This window comes from Pelodiscus sinensis, chromosome 8, assembly GCF_049634645.1.
Source record: "Pelodiscus sinensis isolate JC-2024 chromosome 8, ASM4963464v1, whole genome shotgun sequence".
Taxonomy (NCBI): Eukaryota; Metazoa; Chordata; order Testudines; family Trionychidae; genus Pelodiscus; species Pelodiscus sinensis.
Window position 1 is genome coordinate 44,426,411 of NC_134718.1, and position 12,261 is coordinate 44,438,671.

Sequence of the window (12,261 nt, forward strand, 5' to 3'; positions counted from 1 at the left end):
GAGCTAGTTCCTGATTATTGCCTACATGAAAGCCCAGTGGTCTGCTTCTGCTCTTCCACAGTTCTGTAAGTATGGGAGTGTACCAGGAATGTCTGAGAAATGCTCCCCTCTGTTGTCCCACAAATAACAGGCTCTCTGATATTTTATTGGTCTGAATGGATTCGCTGGTAAAAGTAACCCATGACAGTGAAATTTTCTGAAACTCATTACTGCTGTAATGTGTTTCTCAGGGTTTCTCTACACTTGAAAAGCTGAAGTGGCACACAACTGCAGCATTGCAGCTGAATGGCTGCAATACTTCAGTGCAGACAAGCCATGGGCAATAACCTGCCTGTGGGTCAGATGCTATTCACTAGAGTTAGCTCCTGGTGGGCCGCTGGTGCTTTATTTACCTGCACTTCCACAGGTATGGCCACTTGAAGCTCCCATTGGCCGGGGATTGCTGTTCCCAGTCAATGGGAGCTGCAGGAAGTGGCGCAGACCAGAACACTGCTTCCCATAGTGGCCATTGGCTGGGAATGGCAATCTGCAACCAATGGAAGCTTCAAGCAGCTGCACCTGTGGTGGTGCAGGTAACTAAAGCACCGGTGACCTGCCAGAGGCTAACCCTGGTGAGCCCTGTCTTGAATATTGCCTACCTCTAGTCAATATATAGACACTACCTACATCTAAGAGAGGGATTCTCCAACTGGCGTAAGTAATCCACCTACCCCAAAAGCAGTATCAAGGGCAACAGAAATGTTTTTCCTCTGTCTACCCCAGAGGGTTAGACTGTCTCACCTATGCTGTTTAGGGCAGGAGCGTGGGCAATTTAGCTGATCCCACCTAATTTTTTTAGCACAGACCAGACCTCCGACTCTTTTGCTGAACAGCATTAAAACAGTCCTCATCTCATTAAGATTAATGGAGTTTGGAGAAAGTTCACACCTCTGGCGGTGCGGTTGTTTGTTTGATAACAGGTTGTCCCTCTGGACATGCTTTCTCTACAGTTAAAATATTCATTTATATTAATGGGAGAGGAACAGAAAAATACAGGCTCTCAAACACTAAACATCCATGATCATTTATGGTAATTAGGGCACGAGACAATTTTCCAGTGGTTATTTAGGCAAAATATCCACTGAGTTAAAGTAGCTTTGTCAGCCCCACGAACTGTTGGACCTGTAGATGCCAACAAGGTTAGTGGAAGTTGCAATGTAAACATGGCTCAAATGGGATCAGACTGCATCTAATCCTTCTTCAGGTCAAGAATGAGTTTCAGTCCGTTTTTTGTAATTTATATGGAATAAATAAATAAATTCAGGAATATTGACCTGCTGTGAGACACCCTGCAAACAGAAAAGAGTCAAGATAGATTATAATGAATTATTTGTCCACTAATTCCTGGAACACAAAGACTCCAGTCAGAATATGTGGTGCCTGTACTCGGGGATTCTGTTGAAATAACTAAACCAGCAAAGTGTTTTCAGTGTAGACAAAGCCTTAATATCAGCATTTTTGCAGAACAGAACTTTTTCTGCAAACCAAGCATCTTCTCTTCTAGCTTCATAATGGCACCATGTATCACAAGGGAGGACGAAGCTACATTGAATAGCACACTGCAGCACAGCTGCATAACTAGGTATAAGAAGCAAAAGTCTCCACTTCATTACAGCAATTTCATTCAAGAGTAACTTCATTGATTTCTTTATTCAATTTAACTCAGTTGATTTGACTTTCACTGACTCTATCTTGTCACACCAAGAAAGGAGATGAAAGAATCAGGGCCAGAAACTAGCTGGTTTTAGCAGCCTTCCAAAGAGAATACCGTCAAAAGGTCAAACAGTGCCTCCTCTATTTTAACTACTTAAAACATCTGATCCTGATTCTCCATTGCCTTGCAACTATATAGTTATTTACATTAATGTAAAGAAGCATAAACTACTACTAGCTCATGATAGGAGCATGTTACATTGGTCCAGATGACTACATAAGGTAGATGCCGATGGAGAATTAGGCCCTTTGTTCACTTCTGTAGGACACTTATTTTGCAATTGTGAAATTATTTGTCAAAGGTGGAAATTAATTTAATTTGTTATGAATGGAGAAAGTATTCTTGTTATTCACTCAGATGGTTTTATAATGCCATTCTTATGATCTGCAAGGTGGGGGCCCATCTACACTACACAGCCATCTAGATCAGGGCATCCTGTTAAAAGAGAATCACAATTCAGTTCTTGATATGGGCATGTCTTCCCTACCCACTGGATTAACAGGTAGTGATTGCTCAGTTTATTGCATCTAGTGCATTAGATGTAATAAATCAACCACTGAGCACTCTTCCATCAACTCCAATACTCCACCAAATCAACTAAGTGGAATCAAAGAGAAAGCACCAGCTGTTAGGTTTTCTCATCATAGTATCTTCACAGAGGTAAGCTAAGTATGTTGACTTCAGCTACATTATTCGTGTAGCTGAAGTTGTGTAACTTAGGTCAACCGCCCACAGTAATATAGACAGGTCCTAAGTTCCATAACAGAAGCAATGCTCAAGGAGCAACTGTACCAAATAATGCAGTAAACAATGGCTAAAACCAATACTTATTACTATCAGAATATGTATCATTCATTAAGTTGAAATAGCATGGAGGAAGCATAGCTGTATAGCAGGGATCTCCAATCTTTTTAAGCACAAGATCACTATTTGAATTTAAGTGCAATCCAGGATCTACCTCAAACCCCCAAACCCTTGCCCCTCCTCCCTTGTGCCCCTTCTGCAAAGCCCTGCCCTTGCTCACTCCATTCTTCCTCCCTTTCATCAGGCAGGAGCACAGGGTGGGGACGCAGGCTCTGGTCTTGGGCTAAGGGATTTAGAATGTGAAAGGGGCTATGAACTGAGCCTGGGGCAGAGGCTGGAGTGTAGGAGGGGGTTCAGGCTAAGGCTCTGTAAGGGAGTTTGGATCTAAGGGGGCTAGGTCAGGGGCTTGAGGTGCAGGAGAGTGTACATGACAGTGACAGGGATTCAGGATGCAGGCTCCAGCTGACCACTGTTTACCACAGGTGGCTCCTGGATGGTGGTGCAGTGCAGATGGTCCTGCATCACTCTCAAAAGCAACCAGTAAACTCCCTCCATCCCAAGCCTTATGCCTGCCTCTTCCATTCTGTGGAGATGAAATACAGAGTGGGAAAGGGGAACAGCTCCAAAGCAAAGGGCAGGAGGTGCACAGCAGTGGAAGGAAGGGCAGTTGAAGTGCTAGCATTTGATAGCCTCTTGGCCAAACCAGTCATCACCTGTCAGAGGCTCCAAGATCTACAGGTAGATCTACTGGTTGGTGATAGCTGCTATATAGCTGTACTTAGAACAAAGCATCTTAATGAGATCTCCATTGATCTGAGGAAGTGGGTCTGGCCCACGAAAGCTCATCATCTAATAAACCATCTTGTTAGTCTTTAAAGTGCTACATTGTCCTGCATTTTCCATTATAAAAGGGTATCCTTAGATCACAGTAATAAGATCTCAGTCACATTACTTCTGGGAGTTCACTGGGCAGTACATGATGTACATGATGCAGTGATGGTGCATGATGTACATGATGTACATGTGCATGATGTACATGTGCATGATGGTGTACATGATGCAGTCTTGCTTATTTTGTGCTATTTAAATGTTGCTGTTAATGTGGTTATTTATACACAGATGATACTGAATACTGAAGGTGTGGACATTGTTTCATCACAGCACTTGACAACTGTTAATTGCTAACTACACAAATGACTGCTTAAACTGGGATTCCTTTCATGAAGTATCTACTTAAAGTATCATGGCAGTTTACTGATTAGTTATCTCATCAAAGTAGTTTTGGTTTCAAAATGGGGAGTTTTTCCTTAAGCTTGGTTTTGCATTTGAAATAAATCCTTTTTATAATGTACAAATCATTTGATGTATATATCCCTGCCCCTTGTTTTAGGCTTTTGAGTATTTACCCCAAAGCAGTGGAAACAGTAAATTCCATTGGTTTCACCACCTCCCAGTTTGTGTGTGCTAGTTATTATTATGGTTTCCTTGGAATTTCTTACCAGGAAAAAAAATCTATACAGTTATCAGGCTGAAACAATGTTATTTTGCTTGAGTTATTTTGTCTGTTATTTTCATGAACAGAAAAAGCCTCAAGTTTCATTTGTTTTGTGAAATATTATATAAACTGACACAGATGTAATATTAGACCAAAACCTTAAGAACTGATTTTTGTATATAGACTCAAAATACTTTTTTTAAAATAAGGCTGTAGCAAAGTAGAACATTTTATACAGCAAGCACATGTACACACACAAATACCCAGGAAAATATTGGCACATCATGTTGATAAAATTTTATTTTCTATTGCATTGCAAGTAATGTGTACTTTGAATGCATTAGGCATTGTGCAGTATATGTTCTTGAGTGCTTAGAAGTAGGAGTGCAATAGAAAAGGAAAGGTTTTAATTAAGTGACTTTCTTCAACTTGCCTAACTTGGGAGGCTTTTGAAGTCAGTGAAATTTTAACAGAGTATAAGAAGAGTGTCTAAAGAAAAGTTACAGCACCTTAATCCTTTTGTGGATCTCACTTTAATTACTTCGTTGGATTTTCATTTAAAAAATGATTGTATTGTTACTGCATTGTATTTTCTCTAGTTACTGACATGAGCAAAATTTGGTTCAGTTTACAGGTTATTTTATATACTCAGTCAGAAAAAACTTGATGTACTAATTAACAATAAGGTTTTAACCCTGAAAACAGTTATTCACCTGATTAGTGGAATGAGTCAAATGGGACTACACACAAGTGTACAGTTAAGCAAGTGTAAATGCTTGTAAGATTGGATCTATATTTTAAAATAAATTTTAAAAATTCCTTTTGTAAGGAAATCACCTACAAGAATCTCTCTCCCAGCCATAACCCATTACTAGTCTATACTGCCATACTAGGATCAAGATCACCCCTTGTCACTAATGAAAACAGCTGTTAGGTTTTAAACAGCAAGGAAAAAACTGGATAAAACCAATCTAAAGAGAGCTTTGTCAAAATGGGAAAAACTGTCTACAGCAGTTTCATTAAAATTAATATTGTTTTAAGTAAAAACACAAAAAAGTGGCCAGGTATAATATATTTTAAGACCTTGAGGGCCTTTTCCACTTAGGCATTATTTACAGATGAGAGTTAGGATTTCTGTAGAATAGTTTATTATAACATGATTCTTCCCTACCCTTTTCCACACTGACCAAGAGAATGTTACCATTCTCAATACACCTGCAGTTTCCAGGCAAAATAAAGGAAATGCTGCTACAAAAGTGGAACTACAGTCCTTAGTCATTTTGCTTAATTAACAATTATGTAAGATACATACAAATTTTAAAATGCTTGTCTTGTTCTTTTATGACATGCAGATTACCTCATAAAATATGCACTGCTGATGAAAAAGATAAGCAGACTCAATAACTGGCTAATTAGATGGGGAAATCATGGAAAATAACTAGGGATTTAACTGTGACATTTATTCAGGATAGGTAGTCACCAGAGGTCTCAGAGTTGCTGACTCATGTCATGTAGTGCATTAACCACAAGAGCATCTAAAGCACATTATAGTATATGAGGGGAAAATCCATAGCCTTGCTGGGAAATTGCATGAGCCAGGGGAAACAGACATCCCAGAGAGTGGAGTTATCTGACTTTCACCATCTCACTGCAAATATAGCACCGTTCATAACAGGCTGACAAGAATCCTTTGAAGTCTCAGAATTAGCATATCTCAAACATGTTCAGATCAGCACGGAGGAGTGGAAGCACATCAGCTAGTTCATTATCTCTGGGCTGTATAAACTCATACAGTTGGCGACTGTTGACTGAAACAACCTGTAAAAGTGTTAGCCAGTATTTGCCGAAGCTAAGGACTCTGCTGTCCCAGACGCACTTCAGATTGTAAAAGTGATTCTTTTCTCGCTCTTATCTGAAACATCCCTTTGCCTCTTTAACATAGTTTACACTCTTCTTTGATCTACTTTATAAAAACATTAGGGCTGTTTACACTGAAATGCACCAGCCCCGTTTCTTTTCTATTTTTTTCTTCTCCCAGACATTGACAGTTCGCTTCGAAACCAGGCAGCTATTTCCGCAGGTTCCTCCTCCTTTCTGCCCGAAGCTCTGACATCCAACCGGTTCCCTTCCCCCCCCGGTTTCCTTCTAAAATAAAATCACAATAAATTAATTATCTCTGCAGTCCGCCTACTACAGGATCAAAAGAGCTAGATCACGCTGCCAAACAAAGGAGCAAAGTAATCGTTTCTGACCTATTAACAAGGGAACTTATTCTGCACTACTAAAGTCAATATGGTTTTTGTGAGAGACGTCTCTTGACTCAGGACCATGTCTGAAATATGTAAGCTCGGAGGAACAGCCTCGTTAAGTCTGTAACTTTAAGAACAAGGAGTAGTCCTGCGGCACCTTACACACTCAGCTGAGGAAGTGGGGTTTGCCCACAGCTTATGTTCCAATAAATCCATTAGTCTATAAGGTGCCACAGGATTCCTCCTCGCTTTTGCAGATTCAGACTAGCAGGGCTACCCCTCTGATACTAGATATGTTTGTGTCAGTCTCTAAGGTGCCACAAGACTACTGGTGGTTTGGAAACGTGTAGGTAAGACACAATTTCGGAGTAGAAAGAAATACAGAAACTTGCATCAAACTACGTTGCATACAGGGCTGAGTTCAAACAACGCACAGAGGTGTTTTACCCTCTCTCCCTCCAGGCTAGAGCTATCCCAGTACTGCTGCCCTGGCCCGTGGGTCTGCTTGGCTCTCTCTACCTGTCCCTGGATCCCCGCTGGCACGGTAACAGAGCGTGGGGGCTTTCCAACCCCATGGCAAGAGACCAGGCAGCATCGTTCGAGTTTGTTTCGACCAGCCCATTCTGGGGCTTTGTTCTTGATCTTCGACGCTCCAGATCCCCAGGCCCCGCATGGCGCTACCGCTGCAGGGGGTAAGACAAAAGCGCAGGCCCTGATGTAATTATTACCAGCTGTATCATTAGAGGGTGATTCCGAGATGAACTTGGCGCCAGGTCAGGTAGCCTTGAGTCCTGTTAACAACTGTGTTCAGAGATTAGTCGGATGTAACAATCACCTGAAAGGGGAGATTAAAGGGTCTCAATGGGGCCCTTTGTTCTCGGCCTCATTTGATGCTTTGGGCCTTTTCAAATCACGTCGCGGAGGGAGCTTTAAATGTTGGGCGAGCGAGGGGTCGCGTAGTTGGCCAGCGGGGGAGAGGTAGGGCTGAGAGGGGGCACGAAGGATGGAGAAAGGGTCTTTCACAGTGGAGTGGCTCGCTCAGAGCAGCCATGAGAAACCTCAGCCTGGAACCCGCGTGTCTCCCACCCACCCCCCACAGGGAGACCAACCCCTGCCCAGGAATGCAGCCGGTGCCAGCGGCCATCAGAAGGGAAACCCAGCACTTCCCGGGTCAAACATCAGCAGCCGGGGGAGGCCGCCGGAGGGCGCTCGGCGGAGCCCAGGAGCCCACGGTGAGTGCCCGCGCTGCCATCCACGCATGTCACGGGGCAGAGGAACTGGGGCGCGTGTCTCGTACAGCGCCACGAGACCTCCTGGTTCCAGGGGCGGCGGAGCATCAGAGCATCCCAGCCCGGGAGAAAAGGGTCCCAGAGCCTAGGGGACAATCGCGGCCTGTCCCCAGGGGAGGGGGCCGGCTAAGCGGCCCTACACACTGAGCCCTACACTCCCGGCAATGGGGACCCTGGCTGGAGGGTGCTGCCCGGCCCGGCTCGGTCCGCGGGGGGTGAGGTCACTAGAGATCCCCGGGCGTGGGGAGAAGGGCCCTGAGGGCCACGGAGGTCTCGTGGAAATCGCCATGTCACTGCTGGGGCACGGGGCTGCGGGTGGGGCTGCTCTGGGGTCCCCTCACGCTTTGCTCCCGTTTTCCAGCCGCCCCGGAGGCAAGTGGCCCGAGCAGCGCCGCATGCCCGGAGGAGGCGAGCGAAGAAGGTAGCGGCTCGGACTGCGCGCTGCCCGGGCGGCCCCGCACCAAGTTCTCCGCCTCGCAGCTGCAGGAGCTGGAGAGGAGCTTCCGGGAGCAGCGCTACATCGGGGCCAGCGAGAAGCGGCGGCTGTCCAGGGTGCTGAAGCTCTCCCAGACCCAGGTGAGGGGCAAACCCTGGGGGGTGGGGAGGCTGAGAGGAGCGGGGAGCAGATGACGGTCCCCCCTCTTGATGGAGGCCAAGAGTGTGCGAGAGTCCTCGGCTCGTATCTGCTCTAAACCCATCTCTTGTCCTGGGGCTGGAGCCACTCGAGGCGGGTGCCAGCTCAACACTGGGCCTCCCCTCGTTGAATTCAGTGCGCGGATCCTGTCTGGGAGTGGGCGTCTCAAATACTGCGCCACGTGTGTAATACGAGAGAGGCCTCCTGGCTTCAATGCACTGATACGCCTAACTCCCAGAGGCTACCTAGGCAGGGGGCGCAGTGCAGGATTCCCCGCAGTGCGGCGCAGTGCGGATCGGCTGTCCAGGAGATGAGACTACAAATTGATAAGCTGTTACAAAAAGTGACTGGGACAGAGAATGCCTGCCCCGAACCAAAATACATACTTGCCCAGGCTAACTACGAGCACAATGTCATCGCTTCAAGTCCCAATTGTGTGTTTAGATTCAAATGATCTAAAATGAATAGATATCAACAATCCCCATCTACCAGCCAGTGTTGACTGGCATGGGGTGGCTACAACAGAGAAAATAATAGGCAAAAATCACATATGGGGAGCCAGTGGGCAGCGCCCTGCTAAGAAAGTCAGGAGGGGGGCTGAGCAGTAGGCAGGAAGGATAAGGGAATGCAGAAAAAGTCCATGGGCCAGCAGCTTGCAAGCTGGGAGTCTCTGCACATCCCTAGACTCTGCAATGTAATCCCACATAGAATGCTAGAACCAAAGGGTTGGAATGGCTAGCAACAGTTGTTTAGTCTAATCCTTGCCAAGATTCGGGGTTTGTTGTGTCTAAAACTCAACAATATGAGCAGTTTATTCCTTGCTTGGCTTGCGGTGAGGACAAGTCCACTGAAATCAATTGTGTTCTAGCTACTTTGGCCCAGTATGAACAGCAAATTACCTATCTGCAAATAACATTGCATGCTTATTTGGTTGGTGACTCCCCAAGCCCATTTTACTAGATGTCAGCAGGAATAGTTGTGCTTAAAGTTGAGCCTATGCCTAGATATAAGCAAGACTGGAGCTTCAGTTTTAATTTCCAAATTTAATGCTTACTAAAGTCTTGGGGTGCATCTACACAGTACCCTAAACTTGAAATAGAATACGCAAAGTGCATATGGGTATGTCTACACTGCATCCCTAGTTCGGACTAGGGATGCAAATGGAGACGACCGAAGTAGTTAATGCAGCGAGGATTTAAATATCCTGTGCTTCATTAAGATGATCTTGCCAGCGCGCTAGTTCGAATCACAGCTGATTCGAACCAGGAAGTGTGCGCCAGGATGCGTTAGTTCGGACTAAAGCCCTTAGTCCGAACTAACATTACTCTTCCTGGTTCGAATCAGCTGTGATTTGAACTAGCGTGCCGGTGAGCTCATGTTAATGAAGCGCAGGATATTTAAATCCCCGCTTCATTAACTACTTCGGTCATCTCTATTTGCATCCCTAGTCCGAACTAGGGATGCAGTGTAGACGTACCCTATCTTATTTTGAATCTATTCAAAATAGCTTATTTTGAAATGTGGCATGTCTACACAGTGCCAGCTTTTGAAATAATATGCTATTTTGAGCCACCCCTTATCCCTCATGTATCCCTTCCTGGTTTCCTGGGATGGCAAAATTGCACACCTGCGAATTTGAAAAATATTTTGAAATAATGGGTGGCTTGTGTAGATGCGGAGTAGATGTTTTGGGCTACCATGCAGTGTAGATGTACCCTTAGGCTACGTCTACACTCGTGGCTTCTTGTGTGAGAAATATACAAATGAGGCTAAGAGTGGAATATTGCCGAGCCTTATTTGCATACCTAATGAGCTGCCATTTTTGCAGCAGAGGCTCTTGCACCAGAAGCTGTCTACACTGCCCGTTCTTGCACAAGAAAAACCCTCTTACGCAATGCCTTTCGGCGTAACGGCATTACGCAAGAGGGTTTTTCTTGTGCAAGAAGGGGCAGTATAGACAGCTTCTTCTGGTGCAAGAGCCTCTGCTGCAAAAATGGTGGTTCATTAGGTATACAAATGAGGCTAGGCGATATTCCACGCTTAGCCTCATTTGCATATTTCTCACATAAGAAGCCGCGAGTGTAGACATAGCCTTAGTGAAACTAAAGTCTACATATATGAATCTGGAGTACCAATATAACTAATGACTTACATAGGATAACATACAATCTACTAAAATATTTGGCCAGTTTATTAATCAAGAGTGTACTAGAGACAAAAGTACTTGTACTAATCACCTAGGGTGTGTCTAGACTCCATGCCTCCTTCGACGGAGGCATGTAGATTAGCCAGATCGGAAGAGGGAAATGAAGCCGCGATTAAAATAATCGCGGCTTCATTTAAATTTAAATGGCTGCCCCGATCTGCCGATCAGCTGTTTGTCGGCAGATCGGGAGAGTCTGGACGCGATGCCCCGACAAAGAAGCCTTTCTTCATCGACACAGGTAAGCCTCGTGAAACCAGGTTTACCTGTGTCGATGAAGAAAGGCTTCTTTGTCGGGGCATCGCGTCCAGACTCTCCCGATCTGCCGACAAACAGCTGATCGGCAGATCGGGGCAGCCATTTAAATTTAAATGAAGCCGCGATTATTTTAATCGCGGCTTCATTTCCCTCTTCCGATCTGGCTAATCTACATGCCTCCGTCGAAGGAGGCATGGAGTCTAGACACACCCCTAAAGTGCAGTGGAGAGACAAAAGATTAGGTTTTTAAGAAATGTAATAGACTCATGGGGAGGGGAAAGAGGGACAGAGTTAAGGTTTGGGTATGCTTCCTGCACACTTCAATACTATCTAATTTTGGCTGCTGTTGGTCTTCGTTTTGTATAAAGGAACTGCAACTGTTCTAGGCTAACCTTATTCAAGCTAATATTTTTAGGGTTTTCCCCTCTAAAATACCCATTTTTTCCACATTCAATTTGAATTAAATTTTCTGAAGAATAGGGGACAATTTCTGCTGTTCTTTCTCTGTACTTACTACAAAAATGGAATTCTATATGAAGAAGTTTCAGTGGCAGAGTAGTTAAGGCACTTGTTTATGAGGCTGAGTCTCTCTTGATCTCATACTGAAAGGCCACCTCTACTTCATTCAGCTGGAAAATGGGTAGCTGATGCAGTCAAAGGTGGTCTGATATGATGAGCACCAGACATTAGCTATAAAACTACATCAGTATGCTGACCCATTGGCTTGGGGTACTTTTGATTGTTGAATAAGTGTCTTTAAAGCTCCAACTGTATATAGTTATAACAGGAGAATTTGGCCAACGATTAGACACTTAATACATTTCTAAAACTTCTAGAACAGTGTACATGTCTCTATGCAGCAAAATGAATTGATTTCTATTTTTCAGATAAAAACCTGGTTCCAGAACCGTCGTATGAAGTTCAAACGACAGACCCAAGATGCCAGGGTTGAAGCTCTCTTTTCAGGCTTGCTTCTACCTTATTACCCAGAGATCCAGACTCCGAGTTATTCCATTGGAATGGAGTTCAGCATCTCCTCTGCTGCAGCTGCTGCTGTGACCTGTTCCCTTCACCCAGCTATGCCAGCCCCAGCTCTACTGCTGCCTCCTGCTCCAACTCCATCTCTTCAGCCAGTTGTGCCAACGCCAGCCTTGCTGGTGCCTGCTGCTCCAGAATTGTCTTATCCATCTACAATTCCAACAGTCTCCCTAACCCCAAATCATAATCGACTGAGATTGCAACCCTATCTTCCTCCCTCTTAACCATGCCTCAAAGTGCTGAGGCTGCTAAATGAACTTTTTAAAAAAATGAAGTACTTTAGATCATGAGTACTTAACTTATTTTATATTAATAATTAAATATTAATAGTTCAATTTTAATTTTGTCATTTTGTCTTTAAGCAGATGTTAAAGGGACACAATCAAAAACAGGCCCCAAATGGTAATTAGAAGAGGCTGACAAATGATAGAGCCATTGATATTGCAAAAATTCTATCCTCACCCCCGTCCCAGACATGTTGCCATCAAAACTTCAAATGTTTATGAAAAGTTATGAAAATTCAGAAGTCCCGGTAATG

General features: G+C 44.4%; 1 protein-coding gene across 1 annotated transcript; it reads left to right on the forward strand.

The window, feature by feature from the left end:
• Positions 1–7,058: 7,058 nt before the first annotated feature.
• LOC142830472 (uncharacterized) lies at positions 7,059–12,030 on the forward strand. The gene is given in 3 exon segments (XM_075935631.1): positions 7,059–7,533; positions 7,952–8,166; positions 11,573–12,030. Coding segments are annotated over 3 exon segments (1,065 nt in total). The 3' UTR covers positions 11,948–12,030.
• Positions 12,031–12,261: the final 231 nt, after the last annotated feature.